Here is a 21615-nt window from a genome sequence, read left to right as displayed (position 1 = left end):
CACCTGTCTCTCTAGTGTTTAAATATTTCTTTTTAGTTTCCTCATAGCCATTCTTTTTGTTGTATGCCGCATGTTTTCACCACACACTTCATATCCTTTATATTTTGTACACTACTCTTCCACTTGCCCTCTGGTGAACTGGCTGTTTAAATGAGACATTGCTCCGGACACTTTGGCATGGAGAAACAGTAGCCTATAGCATAAGCGTACGTAAGCTGCCTCACATCTTTCCTGTCTGAAATGAAGAGAAAGTTGTTTGTGGCTGTTTGTGGTTCTCCGCCTTTAGGCATTTGGTGAGCTGTAGTAACTGGTCTGGGCTTGTGTCAGACAGGATATTTGAAGGTAATTGTTTGTGTTGTTTGGTGTTGGGTGTACATGACATCTTGACTTGTGTAATTGTTTCCCTTATGATCTTGGGAAGACATACATTGCTCTACCTACTGCCAGACCTGGACTTCTTCTTTAGTCCGACTATTCTGTTGAGCACTCTGATCATTTTGGATTACTCTCTAGAAAGTCTTAATAAAGTTGTTATTATCATCCTTTTTCTTGACAGATTTTATCTTAATCTTAATATGACTGTCTCCACAAATGTGGCCCGTAATTACAGTTGGAACAAAATAATATACATTTTAATACAACCGGAACTGTGACACACCAGCCTGGACAAGAACTCATAATTATTTTGCCACCGTGAGCATTGTGAGAATGCTTAAGGAGGACAGAAATGTATCTCTGAAGCTCATTGTTGGAGAACAGCAGGAAAGACTGGCACTTCGGAGTCATTATGTATTCATAGAGACCAGGTATATTCGGATGGGATAGAAGAAAATAAGTGTATCTTTCCCACCAACACAAATGGAGAGCTGTTGGTAAACTCTTCTTGAACTTTAACTAAGACTGTATGCATTGATCAGATACAATTTAAGACAGAGCTTTTAGACAATAAACATTCCAGGTGTTTTTGACATACATGATAAAATGGGGAAAAAAATACATCTCGTTTCCACTACTTGTTATGGTGGAGGATCTGTGATTCTTTTGGACTGTTTCTCTTCTAAGAGTCATGGGAATCATTTTAGAGGTTGGATTACTTTCATGTCTTAACCAGAGGTGACATTAGGTGTGAAGGGCTCTGTATTTTCTACATTAAAGTGAGTTCAAGCTAAAACATTAAGCTGGCACTAAGATTAATCCCATTCTCTGCTGTTGAGATGTAGGATAAATTCAGAAATATGCTAATAGGGCATATTAGCCTTATTAGCCAAATATTAGGCAATATTTGCCTAGCATATAATCTAGGCAAATATAGCCTATATGCTATATAGGCTATATTTGCCTATATAGGCTAAATATAGAGCTATAGGCTATATTTGCCTATAGATTATCGAGACTGCTGAATGTTGTGTTTTTAGTAGATTTTATTTGGAAGCGTGCAACAAGAATGAGCAGAAAAGTGAAACAAAAAAATCAAAATGTTGTTGGACTATTCTGAAAATATGAAGTCAGGATCGTTGCATGTGCATGCACTGATGCACTGTGGTTCGTCAAACTAATGGTGGTCCCCTGCAGCCAGCTTTGAACAGGCCACATTCTCTCTGAGGAAGCGATAATGATGCTTTTAGACTCTCAGCATAGGGGCTGCCCTGTGTCGGCCTTTCCCTCTGGTAGCTGATGTGGAGAGTCCTCCTCATGCTGCTCAGTTCACTGTTGGTATGAGCATATGTAACTCTGTGGCTGTAGAACTCGAAATAAGAGCTAGTCTGCCAATTGGACAATATGTATTTATATCTCTGTTTACTATTTTCTCTCTGCTCTTGGTGTGCCAGAAAGTCCACAAAGATGACTAACACATTGACTTGTTTTCCCTTTAAAGCCACATCGTGTTCATCACCAGCTAATGGAGAACAACTTTCTCAGTGAAGAAAGAAGTGATTGATAAATGCAAAGTATAGTACACTTGTGAATTGGAAGGAAAAATACACTGTTTATTAAAAATGTTTCACAAATAAATATGCAAATGCACTCTGCCCGTCTTTTCCTCCAAAACTTCTAAATGAAATACATGGCAATCAGTTGCCTTCAGAAGTCAGCTAATAAAAAAAGTCATCCTGTGTAGAATTCAAGCTCTGTATAAATACAGCGCTTCTGTAAAGGCCCCAGAGGTTTTTAGAAAGCAGGGCCTGATCATAAAAAGCAGCCCAGGGTCTATACAACTCATTGAACACTGTTCAATCCATCCTCTAAATATAGATTGGATGTGACACAATGACATGCAGCTAAAGGGAAAGGCCTGGGATGCTGAGCATTAATCAGCCAAGACGCCCCTGGTGACCCCTGAAGATCTGCAGAAATCCACAGCTCCAGTGGTTCTGTCAACAGAACAAGCATTCGTTCCACAAATTTTGGAGTGATCTTCTACAAAAAGATTTAAAAATAGGACAGAATTGCTGAAAGTAGGCGGTAAAATGTCCTTCTTGAAGTTTGTCACAAGCCATAAGGCTTCCACTGCCCTATGATGGACTGGCGACCTGTCTAGGGTGTACCTCTCCTCTCGCCCGTTGACCCCTGGAGAGAGGCACAGCACCCCTCTTGACCTCACTAGGGATAAGGCGTCTAACCAAACATGAGGTGCTCTGGGCAAGTGAGATGAAAAGTGAATTGTTTTGTAACTTTCATTATCGTGCTGTGTGAAGGATTTTCTTCAGCAGGGACAGGGAAACTGTTCAGAATTGATGAGAAGCGAGATGAAGCGAGATTCAGGTCAGCCATGGAAGAAAACCTATTAGAAGCTGTAAAAGACTTGAGAGGAGGCTCATCTGTCCAGCAGGACAACCTCCCTAAACATGTACACAACTAGAGCTGCGACAGAGTTGTGTAGATCAAAGCACATGCATGTTAAAACAAACATGGTCAAAGTCATGAAATAAGTTTGTGGCAAAAAAAATGCTCTCTCAATTTTGAGCTATTTTGCAAAGAACAGAAAAAGAATTTTGTTGAGAAAATATGTACTGAGACGGGCTGAAAAGAAATAAATCTCACACTTTTAAATTTTTTGGCGTAAAAACATACCGGTAATGTTTTTTCCTTTTATGCACAGCAATGCACTACTTTGTGGTAATGCCAATAAAATGCACCAAAGTTTGATTGCGTGGAAGCGTGCAACAAGAATGAGAAGAAAATTGAAACAAAAAAAATCCAAAAGTTGTTGGAATATTCAGAATTCTGTATTATATGGGTTAACAGTAGTGTATTTCTTGTTGCATCTTACCACCCACTATCAACTATGATATCAACATAAAGTTTAATTTGCCTCTGCATTCCCAATCCAATTGGAAGAACAGTTCTCTTTAATGGAACTTGAAAGCTAGCAGTAATGAGTTCTGTCCCTCTGATCAGCTTCCTTATTCGTAGTGATGCGTGTGCAATCATTGCCTGAACCTTGCCGGGCCACATCTGTATGGTTAAATTTGGGTGGATTGATGACGCGCTGCAGAGTGAAAGGTACGAGTGAGTGAAAATGAACCGTTAGAGATTATGTCAACGCATGATGAAAATAGACCCACAGAGATCACTGGCTTCAATGTAACGATGCATATTATTTTAGCAGCTTTCGTTTAAAAATCTGGGCAAATTGTGACACGTATTTTTAAATTGTCATGTTTGTGCTATTGCAATAAGAGTCGAAACTCTTTAGAATAACCTTTTTATTGCTGCTAATCCTGATTAGTGCGTGTTTATTTGGGTTTAATTACCTCACACATTTGTGTTCATTTCTGGCTGAAAAACCTTATGTGTTCAAATGCAAGTACATGCAAATTCACATATCCATTTATATTCAACCTTTGATATGATTATATATTACAACATATATATAACAAACTATACAAGCATTCTTTCTGTCTGCAGAATTTAAAATATTCTGCTACAGTTTAAAAGACATTTTCTGTCTCCTGTGATATTTATTTCCTTTTTTTTATTATCATGTCATGGCAAGCCAATAATTTCCCCAATTGTTTTGTTGTGTTTTTTTGTTGACTATTCATCATTGGCAGCCATTTGTTTTGGACAATATTTGTTCCATCTGCTATATATTAAATGTACCGTGCTTGCTTCGCTGCCCACTTACTGCACAATTAACCTCAGTTTGTGTCTGTGAGGGCAAGCTGAGAATTAATGACTTTGGCCTTGTGGCTCAGGTAGTGCTCAGTTATTCACAGCTGGTTATGTGCTGTGTGTGTTCACACCACTTCACTTTAGAACGTTATAGTATTAAAACGTAGGTGGCACTGTGGGGTTATTTTGGTACATTTTTCTGAGCTTAAGACTTAGTTTTTGCTTTTTTTCCCCCCCTCTCCCTTGTTACCTCGATGTAGTCCTTTTTTTCTTCCAAGCAGGTTTTGTAATCTTCGTTTTTTTCTAATATAGATTTAAATGTATAAGCAGTCCCCTTATTAAGATTTCATGAAAGAACCTCTCAATCTTCAAGTGGAGCCACATTTTCCATCTGTTAAGGTCTTCACTTTTCAGCTATGCATGCTTAACACACGTTGAAATGTCATCTCCACCCCTAACTTCATGCACAGCATACTAACCACTTGACCGCCTCCTCACCACTTTGAAAATACTTGTGCTTGGTAACACAAAAAGAAATTTTCATTACATGCACGCTTTTCTTGTCATTTTGTTGAGCATTTAATAATATACAACAAAAGGAGAGACAGCTTTTCTTTGGAAGATAAAATATATTATTGTGAAAAACCTGAAGCACACAAACAAAAACAGATAAAAAAAAATATGGAAAAATATTCTAAAGCACTGCACTTGTGTAAGGTATATAACTCAAACAGGAGTTCGGCATTTTAGCCAAACTAGCTCAGGTTATAACAGGAAATAATATCAGCTACCATAACTATGCAGATGACACACAGCTCTACATTACGATGTCACCAGGTGATTCAGAACCCATCCAATCACTGAACAGATGCTTAGAACAGATAAATGTGTGGATGTGCCAAAACTTCCTCCAGCTGAACAAAAACAAAACTGAAGTTATTATTTTTGGACCTAAAGAGGAACGATCTAGAGTCAGTGCACAGCTTCAGTTATTACAACTGAAAACCAGCAATCAGGCCCGAAACCTTGGAGTAATGATGGACTCTGACCTGAACCTTCAGAGCCACGTAAAGACAGTCACAAAGACGGGCTTCTATCACCTGAAGAACATTTCCGGGATTAAAGGACTAATGTCTCAGCCAGATCTAGAGAAACTCATCCATGCGTTTATCTTCAGTTGTATTGATTATTGTAACGGCGTCTTCACAGGTCTGACCAACAAATCAAACAGCTGCAGCTGATCCAGAATGCTGCTGCTCGTGTTCTCACTAAAACTAGGAAGATAGAGCACATAACACCAGTTTTAAAGTCCCTCCACTGGCTCCCTGTAGCTCAATGAATAGACTTTAAAATACTGTTGTTAGTTTATAAATCACTGAATGGTTTAGCACCACAATACATTAAAGATTTGCTGCTGTTGTATCAACCTTCCAGACCTCTCAGGTCTTCTGGTTCTGGTTCTGCTCTGCATCCCCAGAACCAGAACCAAACAAGGAGAAGCGGCATTTAGCATCTATGCACCACAAATCTGGAACAAACTTCCAGAAAAATGTAAAACAGCTGAAACACTGACTTCCTTTAAATCTCAACTAAAAACCCACTTGTTTTAAGCTGCTATGCCTTTTTGGCATAGCAGCTTATGCCAGAAAGTTGTTGAGCAGTTTGGTGATTCTGGTTTGGATGTTAGCAGTTCAAGCCTCGCTCCAGTTTAAGATGTTCATGGAGTATGAGTCCGTAATCTGTGTTCAGAGGTCTCTTCCTGAAGAGCCAGAACTTTGACATAAAGTAGAGAAGATCCTTTTAGATTAGTTCAATGCTGAGAAGCAATACCTTGTGATATTATAATTAACTGACCTCGATTGAGAACATTCACCTACACCTCATCAATTGCCTGTCAACACATAAAGGGCATCAGCCAATCACATTACAGAAACTCAGTGCATTTAGGTATCAGAATGAGAAGAAAAGGATTTTTTTGAATGGATTCATTTTGCTTTCTACCAACAGTTTACACAGATGGGGATGCTTTAGTGGTCTTGTATTGGGCCTTTCAGGTATTATCTCAACATTGTTTGTCACAGCTTAACTGGGTATTTTTAGCTGAACACAATCATCCCTTTACAACCACATTGTACTACTGATTGCCACTTCCAGCAGAGTAACAGAGTCACATAGCTCAAATCACGTACTCCAGTAGTTTTAATTATCCACTTTAAGTTCTCAGAAGCTTGCATTTCCATTCATACAGAAAGTAGCAGTAGAGTGTCCTTGTGCTAATTTTACATCCAAACCTTCAAGAGCACAATGCAAGCTTTTAATAAAATGAAAGCTGCTTCAGGTTATATATGTACGTATGGCGTGTATGTGTGTGTGTATTGATTTGGTAAAAGGAACAATGCAGAGAGTGAAAACCTGGAACTGCAATTTGAACAGCTGTTGCAAAGACCTCCCACAAAGAAACAAGACTTTCTATTGAGAAAAATATAGAATGAAGTCACACCGAGAGCAAGAGAGAGAGAGAGAGACGCACTCTGTTGAAATGCTTTGGCTATTTGGTGATTAGATACAGACATCTTTTGTGTTATTCGTGCCCCATTCTCAAAATACAATTACGGTTCCCAATCTGTTTCTGTAGAGTGAACTTGAGAATATCTTTGCTCTTTTTTTAATCATGTTTTCATGTTTTTATTCTACTTTTCTTTCCATAGGTTTCTAAAAGGGTCGCTGATCTCATTCTGGAGAAGCAGCCTTCTTATGTCAAGGTAGGTATCCATTGCCAGCTGAATACTCCCATCTTCCCAAATACTCTGCTGGACCATCAAAGTAGTTTCTGTTCCTGATATTCTTTTAGGGACCAGGTTTATCTTACATTGGTGCCATTCATTTCAGTGAGTGCATCCAGTGCAACAACCGTTGCTTCTGTCAGCCAATCATTTTGTGGAAACTGTGTCTAAATTGGGTTTGAAGTGTATATGCAGTTCAATCTGAGCAAAGTGATACCTTAAACTTTCATCTTAGAATATACCAGGTTTATTTTAGATGCAATGGACACAGAGACAAAAAAGAAATGGAAAAAAAGAGAAAAAAATTGAGAGAGCTGGGATAATAAGTTAAAAGTTAAGAACAGAGGAGAGGAAGAATGATAGAGAATACAAGAAAACACACAAGTAATCTGCTTCTACACCTGCAGAAAGAGAAAAAAAAACAGAATAGAGAAACCACAGTGACAAACAATATATGCATACATAACAATATCAGGGAGAAACCTTTTGCCCTTGTACTTTGCACATATGACACAACTTTTTTTTAACTTAATGCAGAGCAACTTAGATCCATCGAAAACAGTATACCTTGTATTTTCTTACATGGTTGATTCAGAAAGAATTTTTAAACTCGCCTTGTAATTTTTTTTCTTTGTGACCTCAACAGCTGAAATTTAGTTTCAAGACATATTCCTTGTATGGGCGCTTTTGTGTTGTGTAATTGCTTCTTTGCTGAACTCAAAGCACGATATGATTGGACCTTAGCTTATTTCGATGCTACCAGGGTGTCATGTCAGCTACCAGAACTTTGGTAACCATAGTGATAGGAAATTAGACTCCTTTCCCTGAAAAGTCAAGAGAAGGAAGTCAGTAATGTTGTATTTAATTATAAAAAAACCTAAGCCAGACACACTCTTCATGTGATTGTCTGGTGGTTTTCAGCGATTAACTGAATTTAACTGCGCTTTTCTAACATTTAATTATCCTGCACGTCTTTGCTTAATCTACTATGTTCTTGAAGAATATAGGAGATCTGGCCGGCTGTTGTATTAAAAATTATTCTGGATAATTTACCAAATTTAAACAGCATTGTCTTCTATTCCCTTTGCTTCCACCACTTGCCAAACAGATAGTTATGTGCTGCATTCACTTGTGCTCGGACATTTTTTATTTACTTTATTCAGATGGCGTAGGAGTTAATCCACACTTCAATTTAATTCTTTTTTTCTTTCTTTTTCTCTGTGAATTATGGTGCATGATCTGTGATGTAATGAGCCTGCATGAATTTACTAGTGCCACATTTTTATTTTTGCTAGCACATCTTTAATCTCACTAAATACATGATGTGTGACAACTAATTGGCAGGAAATGTCTGACTTTGTTAAGGCCTTTGAAGATCTGTTGATGCTTTCAGACACTGATAATTTTTTAGAAGGTCATGCCAATATCCCACAAGCAGGAAAACGGTAATGCTCTTTGGTACGCATCTGCTGTTTTTCGGCAACATTTCTAAATTGGTACTACTTTGTGTCACTATCAGAACTATGTTTTTACATTGAAAACATTGTGTCCAAAATCACTTAAAAACATTGGTGGCTTTTATTCAGTTATCAAATTTGTTTACTAGTGTATATTGTATGTACTCAAGATCAATAAACATAACAAGCAGGGATTTTTAGTAAAAGTTCCCACATGTACATTTTTGGTTAGTAATTAAGTCCTCAAACTTTATCATCTCCAGGTGCATCAAAAAAAGGTTGTTTTCTTTTCCTCAAAATTCTAATAAATTACCTCCAAATAGGGTGGAAGAGGTAAATTGAAACCATCACAAAAGAGTACAATTGAATCAGTGTTTCTCGTCTTTACCACTGCCCTAACAGTCTCTGACTCTGGTCGCTATGGTAACATTTACGCATTCCTTCAAAATAAGAGACAGATACGCCACAAAAATGAACATTTTACTTTCGTGAAAATTTTAACTCACGATAACGACTAATGGGAGCCCTGAGCTTGTTTCTGTGCAACAAGACTGTCCCATCTGGGAGTGATGAGAGACGATGGCACCCGAAGTGTTGCACGGGGTATTTATGGTCTCTTAGCAGCAAAGCAGTTTGAAGACTTCATTGCCTCATTAACAAGCCGGTGACCATATCATGCAATGTGGGAATCACCTACCGGGATAAATCCGTTCTCCTGTCTCTTCTCTGGGCCTTGTCCCCTTTGTAAAGAAACTTTCCAAAAACATCTGATCTGTTTCAGACTCATTTTGCTGCTTGTGGGCTCAATGTTGGCGCGCAAGACATAACCGAGAGAATCCAGTTAAAGGATTTTCAAAATAAAAGATCCTTCAGGCTCAAATAATACATAAAACGGAAATATTTAATTATTCCTTGCGGAGCCCGGTACCAATTGGTCCACAGACCGGTACTGGTCCGCGGCCCGGGGGTTGGGGACCACTGCTTTAGAGGCCTGGCCATAGCCCAGACCCGAATCTGCATTAACATCTCTGTAGAGATCTGAAAATGGCTGTGCAGTGATGCTTCCCATCTATTCTGATAAAACTTGAGAGCAAAGAGGAATTAGCAAATCTGCCAAGACAGTGTGCCAAGTTGGTGGGACGATATTCAAGAGGACTTGAGATGGTAATTGTTTCCAAAGGTGCATCAACAAACTATTGAGCAAAGGCTGTGTTATTTTTTTCATATATATTTACAAAGAATAAGAAATAAACTCTTTTTTTTCATTTTGTGATAATGTGGTTTTGATGGAAATAATACATTTCATCCAATTTTGGAATAAGACAGTAACATAAAATGTGAAAACAGTGAGTCACTCTGACTACAGAATGCACTGTACTACGAAGTCGCTCATCCTGCCTTTCTCCTTGATTGAATTTTTCTTCTATTATTGCTGCAACTTTACCAAGAATTTGGGATTGTAGCTTCCAGGTATGAGTGAGTTTGAAATTACTTGGCGGAATAGGAAAAAATGTATGTGGCACTGCAGTTATTGTTTTTGGCGTATGTGTGTTTGTATTGTAGGCCTTGCAAAAAAGATTCACGGACTTGGAAGTTTTCACAATTTGCAAACATTACAACCACAAACTTTAGTGTTCGAAGTTCTTATGTGTTAGACTGTTACAAAGTAGTACATAACTGTAAAATTGAATATATTCATCCCCTGTATTTTGAAACATCCAAATAAATCCAGCTCATCCAATTGCCTCTAGAAGTCACATAATTAGTAAATACTACTAATAACCTGTTTGGTGAAGACCTCAGACGTTTGTTGAGAGAACATTAGTGAACAAATAGCGGACAGGTCAGGGTTTAAGTTGTGGAGATGTTTAATGCAAGGTTAGGTTATTTTAAAAAACGATTTAAATCTTATATCTTATATCCTTCACGTCATAACCCAATAAAATAATAAATATAATATTGCAAGTTCTTGGCACCATTCAGTTAGTGGAGTGTCTTTTTATAACTCCTGGCTTCCTAGACCATGCAGGTTTGTGCCCAAAATGGCCCCCTGTTTTACTTTTTACTCCCCTCAGCACAACAAAGTGAGTTGAGCAAACCCCAAACTGCAGCATCGTTACGATATAATGTATGTATAAATGTAAGGAAGCAGGGCAAAGCTAATGTGCTGAAGGGGTCACAGAGTGGACCTCTCATGAATATATGAATAAAACACCTGGAGAAAAACTTCCCTTATGACTAATAATTTCTTTCTCCCACACGGGAGAGCTGCAATCTGCCTGGACACTATATTAGATTTGGTTCTCCTGTACGTTGAAAGTGGGCTGACTATTTAAACCTGTTGGTTATAACCCACCACTGTTGCACAGTTTCTGTATTTCCTCTCACACAGAATGAGCTCACAGAGCTGTCAGGGTAATTCAGGGTAGACTGCGCGAAGGTGTGATATAAGAACAAGTTGGTGGAGCCTCAGGCTGGATTCTAGGCTCTCTTTGTGTTCAACGCATATAATGCTGTGTGTTTCTGCTTTCATTTCAATCAAAGTTCTCTGTGCCTTTTCCAGTGTGTCACTGTGCACGAAAAACAAGACCTTTTCCAAATTCTGTTTTCCTTTCTTTGCTGCTATGTGTCAGTAATGGCACATAGCAGCAATCTCTAGTGTAGAGATTGCAAAGCAAGCCGCTCATTTTTTTGCAAAAAGATTAGCTTCTGTTGGAGAAAATACAGTAAGTGGCTAAATGTTTTTGGTCAGGTTTACCTTCAAATGCACACGTTGCCATTTCAAATACTTATGCCTGTTTATGTTGTTACTACAGATATGCTTTAATAAAAACAGGAATTGCTAAAATATTTAAATGTGTTTATGTTCAGTGATGATACTGAACACAAACCGTATCATCAGTGAAACCTCTGCTTGTGCACCCTCAGTCTTCTGCTGGTTCTTTTTCAGTGAATTTTTCACTATGAAGACGGCATATATGAGAGTTTTGTAGTTATTTCTGACTACTCAATTGGCTGCATGTTCAATGTATTGGATACAATTAGCTGGATTAATTTTTTCCTCAGGTGGACTTGGCAGGTCATTTTATACCTGGCCATAGGTTACTACTTAAAAGACAGTCATTTTGGAGATTATTTTAATGCAACCATCTCCATGCCCTTTCAATGTTTTATTATATTCCTTTCATGCAGGGTTGCTGCCTAGATTACATATTAGTTTTGTGTATTTAAACAAAGAATAAAATTTATTAAAATGATCTGAATCACTTCAGTGACGATCTTTTTCTTTTACAGTCTAGGATACTGATTAAACAAGAAGTGCGTGCAGTGTTGTCCTTTCTATCTTTGATCTGAAGGATGATTTTATGAAAGCATTTTTGGTGCATAAATAAAAAAAAAAATTACTTTATTTTAGATAATGATAAAAAATTAATAATTAAATACCCAAAGTCAAACTGGCAAAACATTTGATTAGCTTGTTGATTTCAATTTCACATTGTATGCATTTTATTTTTGATCCTTTTTAAAATCAACCCAAATCCTGACATGTCGCCAAATGTTTGAAACAGGCATATTTTTTTTTTTGCCTGATGGGAACCAAAATACAGTTAACATGACCAAATTCAAAAGGTTGATTAGGTCTCTCACTTGGAGAGAAGCAAGCTTCTTGTTGACTAAGGTTTTGACTTTCTGAATCTGAACTCATTTCTGACTGTGACTATATGGGGTGTGCTACGAGGGTAGTGATCAGCTAGAGAATATTATTCTACTATTGACCACAAAGGACCTGAGAGAGCTTATTTTGGTTAGACTGACAATATGAAAAGGATATTTTGAAGGGACTTAAAGGGCAGACAGTTCTTGTTGGTTAAAGGGCAAATCTAAAGTTTTTGTGTGGACTTCACCAGCCCTTAATTTCACCAACATAAAAATGTATTTTTAAAAGTCACAATATTGCTCATGACTGATTGCATGATTTTCCTCCGAAACATTTTGTGGAAATAAGTGAATAGAGGTTTAAGTATTTTATTTTATTTTTTTCTGGTTCAAGCATAGACATAACCTTTTTTTTTCATATTCTTTCTCTGACCAAAAAAACCCCCAAACAAAACAAAATCATCACAAGGTGCAAGTCCCTCCGGAGAAAACGCTTGCTATTGAATAAACTCTTCCAACATAATCTTGCTTCTTATCTAGGCCTTCGTCAACAGTCAAGATCATGAGGCCAGATTGGTTTGAAAGGAGGTACTGAACTTGTGCCCACAGCTGAATTGGCACTTTGGTTGTTCTGTTTTTATTACCGTTAAAAATGGATTTCCTTGGATCATATTCTCTTGATGAAAGGTTTGTTTTTTTATCTGACAGTGTTATGAGACATTTTTTTTTTTTTTTTTTTTTCGAGAACACTGAAACATTTTTTTGCAGAAGGACGATACGGTTTTGAAAATAAGATCAAGGAACCAGCATCTTACACCTCCGGCAAGACATCTGGGAGATCGGGAAAATAAAGGGACAAAGAAGAAAAGAAGAGACTGCACTGCGTTGTCTGAGGGTGTGCTTGTTCTCGGCAGAGGTCACTGAAGTGGGATGATTGCTGAACTCTAGGAGCAGACTAATCATTGACGTTTCTCTAAATGTCACAGCTCTAAAGAGCAAAAGGTTTTGCTCTTTATTATATATATATTTTGGGAATTGTTTTCTTGCGCTGTATTATTCATTGGCACTGAAACAGTGACTCCACAACTGAATCGTGTGTTTACTCACAGCAGAGTCCTTCTGATTCAGAAGTGCTCTAATATTTGATATACAATTGAAATCTGATACAACAGTTTGCCAAAGTTTTGGCCTTTCATAATTGGTGTGACCTAGTCAATAATTTCGACATTTTTTCCCACCAGGGGGTCTTTTTGTGGGCTCTAGTGTCCCTTACATGACAGTAGGCTGACAGGAAAGGGGATAGGAGAGGGGGGCAAATGTCGCCGGGTCCGGGAATCGAACCCGCGACGGCCGCGTCGAGGACTCAAGGCAATAATTTCGACATTTTCAATGGGATTTATATCAGGACTTTGACTCTGTTGTTCTGCCACTTTGAACCCAATTTTGTAGTGTTAATAGGGTAATTGCCAATATGGAAGACTTTTTCTTTAATGTATACTTTACTCATGATGACATGGTTTGTTCAGCAACTCTCCCAAAACATGATGCTGCCACCCCATTACTTCTCAGCAAGAATTGCATTATACGGCCTGCAAGCTTCCTCATTTTTATTACAAATGTAATTACCATTACATCCAAACTCGATTTTTTTTCATTGGATTTTATGACATGTCTCCAAATACTAATTTGACTTTTTGTAATTTGACTTTTTCCTGACTCAGTTGGTTTTCAGCCCATGTTGGAACAGGATTCACTTCACTGTAGGTAGTGATGCTCTCTTACCACCTTCAGCAAGAATCTTCACTAGGTCTTTTTCTTTTGCCTTTGGGTTGATTTGGAAATTTTTCTCTTCAATACATAATCTCTGGGACCCCGAAGATGTATGCTTTCTGAACGACATAATGACTGAACATCCCCACAGTTTTGCGTATGAAATGCTGGTTAAACAGCCCATTTGTTAATGGGCGCATAAGTGTATGTAAACCTTTCATATTGAAGAAAGTAATGATGATTTTTTTTTTAACATTATCCTTTTTTCACAGGAACTGGAGAGAGTGACAGCATTACAGACCAATCTGCAGCTGGCAGCAGTTATTTGCACTAATGCAAGAAGGTAATAATGTACTGTAACATGCTACCCAGTGACCAACCAAAAATAACTTCTCCTTTCAGAAATTGCCCCTGCAAATAAAATGCCTGTCTCATAACCATGGTAATTTTCTCTCACGTATTCTCTGCTCAAATTGATGGTTTTGAGTCCACTTTGATAACACAATGCAGAAGGTTTGGGAATGTGGCATCAGATAAACTCGAGATAGATTCAGCCTGGCTGGAGTCAGAATTTGACTGCTTACAGCATTTTATTCAAAATGCCTATCAAATATTATGACTTAAGAAATGTGTGTTTTTTTTTTAATATTTATCTGAACTCAAAATAATATTAATAATTCAACACCTGCTACAGATGTATGTTCTTAACTATGGATGGATTTAATTGTTAAGGACATTATAGCTACATACCAGCTTTTCTCCTTTTGCGGTATTTTTTCCTGATTCCTGTTTGAATATATTGTGACTTATACATTATTAAACTTGGTCAAACTCACTTTGGGGCTTCTTTTGTGAAGACAACTCAGGGTTTCCAAGGAGGAGTTCACGGAGGCAAGCCTGGGCCTGTTAGCCAATCAGAGGAGGCGACAGCTGCTGACAGGGCTGCTCAAGTCACTGAGGACCATCAAGACTCTGGTAATGTTAACAAACCACTGCTACAGCTTTATTTCACACTCAAATGCAATCAATACTACTACACTATCCAGAAAAATCATTTTTGTACAAATTAATTCATTAAGAATTTCTTGTAAATACAATCTATTGTAAGTAGGAGTAAAACTGTCTTTTAGCCTCTATAAAGTTATGTGAAATGCACTGATCATGTGTCTTGTAACATCTGGGATAATAACGAGCAAATAAAAGACTCAAAGAGCCTTTATTAACACATTTAATGCTAAATATGATCGTACTGTTTTCTGAAAGAGAAGAGTTAGGCTTATTTTTAGACTTAGACTTATTTTTATTGTCATTGCACAGAGAAACATAAGTGAAATAGGCAATGAAATTATAACAAGTATTAACACCTTTTCTAAAATAATAATAGATATTAACTAGAAAATTTCTGAAGAAATTTAAATGGGGCTGCCAAAGTGTTCCCGTCAACTGAAACCCAGTGCTCTGATGCTAAAAATTACTGTCAAATTAAGCTACAATGCACTCAATAGCATGTGGAGAGCCACAAGCATGTTGAGCATTACTCCATTCAGTATGTTAAAATTAGTGTACAAGTTAAAATTAGCTAAAATGCTGCTAGTGGCATGTGGGGTATAACTAGCATGTTGTCTTACATTGACTTCCTCCATTCAGTGTGCTAAAGATGGCTAAGAAATAAGCAAAATAGCTAAAAGCTTATGTTAGCGAAAAGGCTGCAGCTAATGTGGGTAATGTTTGCGCTAATGTTATTGCACTGCCTTCTGATTTTTACTTTTGCAAAACTAAAAATCAGATAGTTACTTCAGGCAGTTTGTTATCTAATCTCTTAGAAACAGATTAACAACAAATATTGTTATTGCTCAAAAAACTGATTTTTTTCTGCTCTATTGAAATACTACTTGTCCTTTACTAGCTAAGAATTGTGCAGTTGGTGAATTTTTCATAAAAGTGAAAATGTTTGTTTTTTTTGTCATTGGTGTTGAATATTTTATAAAACGGACATTCAACACAAATGTAAGAACTTATACTTTGTGACATTTTGTTGCCAGAAAAAACGCTCATCTCTTAACACCAAATTAATTATTGTTTATAAAACATAAGCTCTAGTGAAATACTGCTAATCTGCCTAGACTCAAGAAATTTACAGTTGGAAAATTTAGCAAAACTCCAAATTAATAACAAGTTACATTGTTTATAAAACATAAGCTCTATTGAAATGCTGCTAATCTGTTTAGACAAGAAATTTACAGTTGGTAAATTTTGCAAAAATAAAAATCAGATGTTTACTTTGTGGCACTCGGTTACTATAAAATGCGCCCATCTCTTAGCAACAGATTAACAATAAAAATTGTTCTTGTTCAAAAAACATGATATTTCTTCTGCTCGTTTGAAATACTATTTGTGTTACACTACTTACTACTGAACAAGAATTATGCAGTTGGTAAATTTTTCAGAAAAGTGAAAATGTTTTGTTTTTTTGTCATTTGTGGTAAATACATTATTCAACACAAAAGTAAAAATCTGATTTATACTTGTGGCAGTTTATCAGAAAAAAAAAACGTGAAACTCTTTACCCCAAATTAATAACAAGTAATATTATTGTTTATAAAATATAAGCTGTTTTGAAATACTGCTTATCTGCTTAGACACAAGAACAGATTAACAAGAAATATTGTTATTGTTCAAAAAACATCAGATTTCTTCTGCTCTTTTGAAGAGTTTTGCAAAACAGTGACTGTCACTGGTGGTAAATATATTATAAAACACATTTACCTTTCTGTAGTAAGTATTCCGCCAAGTTGGTGTCTGTAGTTGTGGCTGGAAGCTCTGCTGCCTCTGTAGGAACTGAATGTTCCACCATTTCTGTAGTTCTTTACATCTCTGCCTTCCTCAGTGTTCTGTTGCTATGGTAATTAATCCTCTATGAGAATTGTCATGTGTGAGTGAGACACAGAGGGGGAGACAACATTTTATCTCTGTTTTGAACCTAACTGACACAAAACAGTGTCATAGTTTGTTTTGATTTGCGTTTGGCTCGTTTTTTTTTGCTAATTACGTTGCTATGGTTACTCAAAATGCCAACAGAAATAATAGCCCACATGTCAAGATCCAGCCGCATGTTTTGATATATACATTGTACAATATCATCATAAGTATTGATTTAATAGGTATTACTTCTATTTCCCAACTCTTTTGACACTGAAGAAGTGACTGCAGCACTGACATTGCTTCTCTGCAAACAGAGCAATGTCTTGCAGACCCTGCAAGAACCTGCAATCTTGCATTGTATCTCTGTCATATGTTGCAAGAAATACCACATTGCAAAATCTCTTCTCTCCCGGCACACAAACAGCAACAAAATGTAAATAAACTTTGGTTGTTATTATCCACCTGGTTTTATTTATCGGTCTGACACGATATGTTGATAAAGATGCAAATGCGGATATATTGTGCATTCCTTGTTTGATCTGATATACTCTGACACATCTCATAGAGACACATCAGTGGTTATTTATTTTTTTTCTGTTTTAACATGCCCTAGGTACAATTAGTGCAAAGATAGAAACAACTATCTTTGCACTGATCACTGAATACTGATTACTGTTACATATGCTCTTCATATTCTTCTTTTTTTTCCCCTCTTCTTTTCACCTTACAGCAAAGGACAGATGTAAGACTCAGCGAGATGCTCGAGGTACTGTAATCTCTACAAACTCCCACAGAAATGTTCATAAATGACTTAAAAGGTCAAACATCATGGCAGGGTTTTTGCAATCTCTATTCCGCCCAGGGTTGCCAGGACTGTGTCTGCTGTGGCGACTATTTTTAGATAAACAACAATTCTTTGGGTCAGGAAGCTAATACAAAGAGAAGGGCAAACACATCAATGCCTCAACCAAACCCTTTTTGCTATTTATATCTAAAGTCTTTGTGGCAGGAAGCATTTACAATAAAAATGCTGTGAAATTTCTGCCTGTTTGGAAAACAGGTTAAATGACCTCACTGCTCTGTGTTCTTGTAGGAGGAAGACTATCCAGGTGCAATCCAGCTCTGTCTGGAATGTCAAAAGGCGGCCAGCACCTTCAAACACTACAGCTGCATCAGGTAGGCTACAGCATGAGCAGATTGATGTGGTGGTGTAGCTCAGTCCAGGGTAGGGAAAACCTGCTCACTTGTTGTATTGACTGCTAGCAACATTTCATAATAGAAGAATGACGTCAGAGTTGTGTGGTTTTCGAAAAAATCACATTTCAGTTCCGCTCAGACATTCGCAGATCTTTTTAGTTTTTTTAAAATCGTGTTTCCTTTGATAAAACAGATCGAAGAGCGCCAGACGTTTTTGATTTTTACCCTTCTTTCTCAAGGTTGGAAGTTGATTGATTCGAGACATGTCACTTAGGGAATTGTTTCCTATTGCTATTTCTTTGTGGCTGCTGTGTGGCTCCTCCCACAATGTGAAAGGCTTGAAATGTTTAAAAGTGCCTTGAAAAACTAGTAATAACTGTTGGTTGTTTTTTCAAATGTTACATTGCAAAAAACAAAGTCCAATACATCTTAATTGGATTTTATGACGATAGATCAACACAAAATATGCTTGCAGAACTTTGCAAAGAAAAATCTGAACTGTGTGGCATGGATTTTTTTTTTTTTATTCAGCCTTAAATATATTACATATGAACAGAATCTAATGCAGTTCAGGCATTTAATTCAGGAATGTTTGACCGGGGACGAATCTAAAAGTTGAAGAATCTCAAGTACTGGAGATTCTTCAGTACTTGAGATTCTTCAAGTACTGAAGAATCTCAAGAAGAAGAAAAAACTTGAGTATCTAGACAAGTTAATTACGTACGGACGTACCCCAAGACTTGCAAGACTTATTTTACAAGTCTTGCAAAATAAAGTTGCAAGACTTGCAACTTTATTTTTGTTGAAAGCTGAATCAACAAGGAATCGACACAAGAGAACTGAATACAAATGCATACTACACTTCTAAAAAAAAAAGTAAAATATCCGTCCACTTTCCAATTATTTACTTCTTTTTATTAGTTTTTTTTTTTTGGTTTTCATAAAATTACTGTAATACACTGAAGTTTGTGGTTGTATGTGAGTGTAAATAAGTTCAAGGACTGAATAGTTTGCAAGGCAGTAAGTTTCCAGTTACAGGACAGTGAATGTTGTCTCACTGCAGGCCTTGTTTTCCTCTGAGACACGATGGCATATTTGGTATACATCTGGCAGCTTCCAATTTAAGCTTATCCCCTATTGAGAAAACATCCAATTACAAGATTTAGAAACTCTGGAAAGCACCCAGTGAGCTATGACATGCAGATGGTTAAACTGTGACATATCTCAACGGAAAGGCAACTAAAAGAAACAATTAAATCACTGGAGACTTTCATTTACATGTGAGGAAATGTTACTGTAACTCACTGACTTTTTAAACATCCACCCCTAATGTTTAAATGTTCCAAGAAAATTATTTTTCCTGCTTTTGGATGTAGAGTAGTAATAAAATTGGTTGTGTTTAAGATTCATGGATATGAACATATCAAACTTTAAGACTGTAAGCAGCACACACATTGGGGATAGCTGTTGAAATATGTTTTGGTCACAAAGCCCATCCAGCTTTTATTGTTTTGACATTATTCTTATTCGTGTGATATTCAAAATAACTTTTAAAAAAATCCTCATACTGGGGCACTTAAAGCTTTTATAGCCATTAATAAAAATGTTCTTGTCCTGTCCTAGGAAAGGTTAAAATATTTAGTAGGGGGCTATTTTAACAATACCAGCTTTGTGAAAAAGAGGGAAATCTGATCCATGAGCAAATATTATACACATGTGAATAATGGGATGCTGAAATCTTCTCATTGTTATCCACTCTGAAGAGAAAAAGTACAACTGAGGGAAAAGAACAAAACAATTACTTTCCAGAATAGCTATCCAATTTTCGTGTCGTTCTGGTCTCTTATAAATATGTTAAACATTTTATAGTGCGGAACCTTATGACATAATCTTTTTTATTACTTAAGTAATCAGATCTGCATGTCATCTGCCAGGCATCTCCACCCATTTTTTTTTCTTGAAGCTCCATATTTAAATCCTTGTCAGGCTATTGCATATCAGCTTTTTGTTTCAAGAAAAGGATAGACCCACTGTGCTTTCTGATATATGTAATTATCAAGCAAAGCTGATGTGAATTACTTACTGTAAGGCTACATTGTCCAAAATGCTTCTCTCACCTCACCATGCAGGATGCTTGATGTTCCGTAAAATATTCCTCATTTTAGAACTATGCAATCTTATAGGCATATCATCAGCTGTTTAAAAATGTATCTTTATTTCCATATAAAAGCTACATCATGCAGATATGTTCAGAGATGAGTTGTCCACAGAATCAATTTAAAGACTTTTTTTTTATTCTCAGGAGGTGTTGGAGTTCTAAAGACCCAAAACTCTGTTTGTTATGCCCATATTTGTCTGAACTAAAGAGGAAGCTCCTCGTAGATATTCTCAGATGGATTTCTAAAAGTCCACCAACTAGTGAGTCCTTTATAAGAACGTCTTGGCAACGCTAAAGCTCGACTTAATTTCCCCTTGGACATTTTTGTGCAATAAAATGTGGTGATGTGGCTCAAGTACATAACGTCATAATTCAAAATGTTTTATAATAGTCAAAATTAACATAAATTGGTCTAAAGAAAAAAATCTAATTATGTACAATTTAATTAAATTGCGAGTGGAATTTGACCGTGTTGTGACTGTGTATATTCATAATCCCTCAAACTAGTTATTGACAGTGAAAAATAAATTGATGCACTTTGGTAGATGGTTATGAAAGGGCTTGTTAACAATTGGAATGCTATTGTACAAAACAAGCATTTTTCTTTTTCTGCTCATAATTTTTTAGTTTCTCTCTGATGTTAATCTTCCACAGCTGCTTGTTGCTTGGTTGGTTCTTACCAGTTATTTTAGTGAAGAGACCAACTAGCCTGGCTGACTCTAGATGCTGAATTATAGTGGATTCTAGTTAACAATAATTTATTTAAGACGGTTTAGTGGAACGTAAGGCACATCAGACTGGGATTAATGAATAGTCCATCACAATACTATACTGTTTTATTTGAATATCATGTTTGTTTTCATTAGGTAGTTACCTAGCAGATTCACAGTAATCCCTGTTAGACAACCTTCTCAAATGCCAGCAATTTAGAACTTTTTCTCCCCCTAAAGGCAGTAAGAATAATTACATAAACCCTAATTAAAAAAGCCTCTATGGTAAGACTTGCTTAATATCTTATGTGGCTGTCTTTCTCATGTTATAATTTGTTCCTCTGAACACAGATTGTTGCATGAACCTTCTCTTTCTTCATCCTTGCATGTACTCTGCAGCTCAGGCAATTATAAAACACATCACTGCCAGTGTTGGGAATTTCACCACAGGTGCCAGGGTTCAACACTCCTGTGCATAGATAGTTAGCTGCCAGTGATAGGTTTAATCAGCTTTGGATGGACCTTTGGCAACAACCTACATATATTTGATGCTGATTTTAAAATCCTCCACTCCGGCCTGTTGATGGTTGTGTCTGTGTAGAAATGTTCTGGGATCATTATAAAATGAAATGCAGCTGGCTGGAGGATGTTTTACTTTGGGCCCGTCTGTCTCTTCGTCTATTTCATTTTATGAGTGCAATATCCCAGGAATGCCATCAGGGAATATTTTTCATATTTGGCATCAGTTATCATTTGGACTTGTGGATTAACTACAAGTTCACTGTGACCTCATATATTTTTTTAGCCATAATTTAATAATTCGTACTCTGATAATGATGTTTCTC

General features: G+C 36.9%; 1 protein-coding gene and 1 long non-coding RNA gene across 3 annotated transcripts in view; one reads left to right on the top strand and one right to left on the bottom strand.

Moving 5' to 3' along the window:
- The window catches only part of vps50 (VPS50 EARP/GARPII complex subunit), a 107493-nt gene that overhangs the window by 10821 nt on the left and 75057 nt on the right, over positions 1-21615 (top strand). For both annotated transcript variants that reach the window (XM_044138321.1, XM_044138322.1), the window contains exons 5-9: positions 6825-6878; positions 14056-14126; positions 14641-14758; positions 17436-17471; positions 17799-17881. In XM_044138321.1, coding sequence (XP_043994256.1) covers positions 6825-6878; positions 14056-14126; positions 14641-14758; positions 17436-17471; positions 17799-17881 — 362 coding nt within the window. The remainder of the gene's footprint in view (positions 1-6824; positions 6879-14055; positions 14127-14640; positions 14759-17435; positions 17472-17798; positions 17882-21615) is intronic.
- Positions 5974-16680, bottom strand: LOC122843520. Its single transcript, XR_006372719.1, has 3 exons — positions 16550-16680; positions 14620-14755; positions 5974-6007 (listed from the first exon to the last, which is right to left on the bottom strand). It is a non-coding gene; the product is annotated as an uncharacterized LOC122843520 (long non-coding RNA).

Source organism: Gambusia affinis, linkage group LG14 (assembly GCF_019740435.1).
Source record: "Gambusia affinis linkage group LG14, SWU_Gaff_1.0, whole genome shotgun sequence".
NCBI classification, from domain to species: Eukaryota; Metazoa; Chordata; class Actinopteri; order Cyprinodontiformes; family Poeciliidae; genus Gambusia; species Gambusia affinis.
The sequence above is the reverse complement of the archived record's forward strand: the minus strand, read 5'-3'. Positions and strand labels throughout refer to the sequence as shown.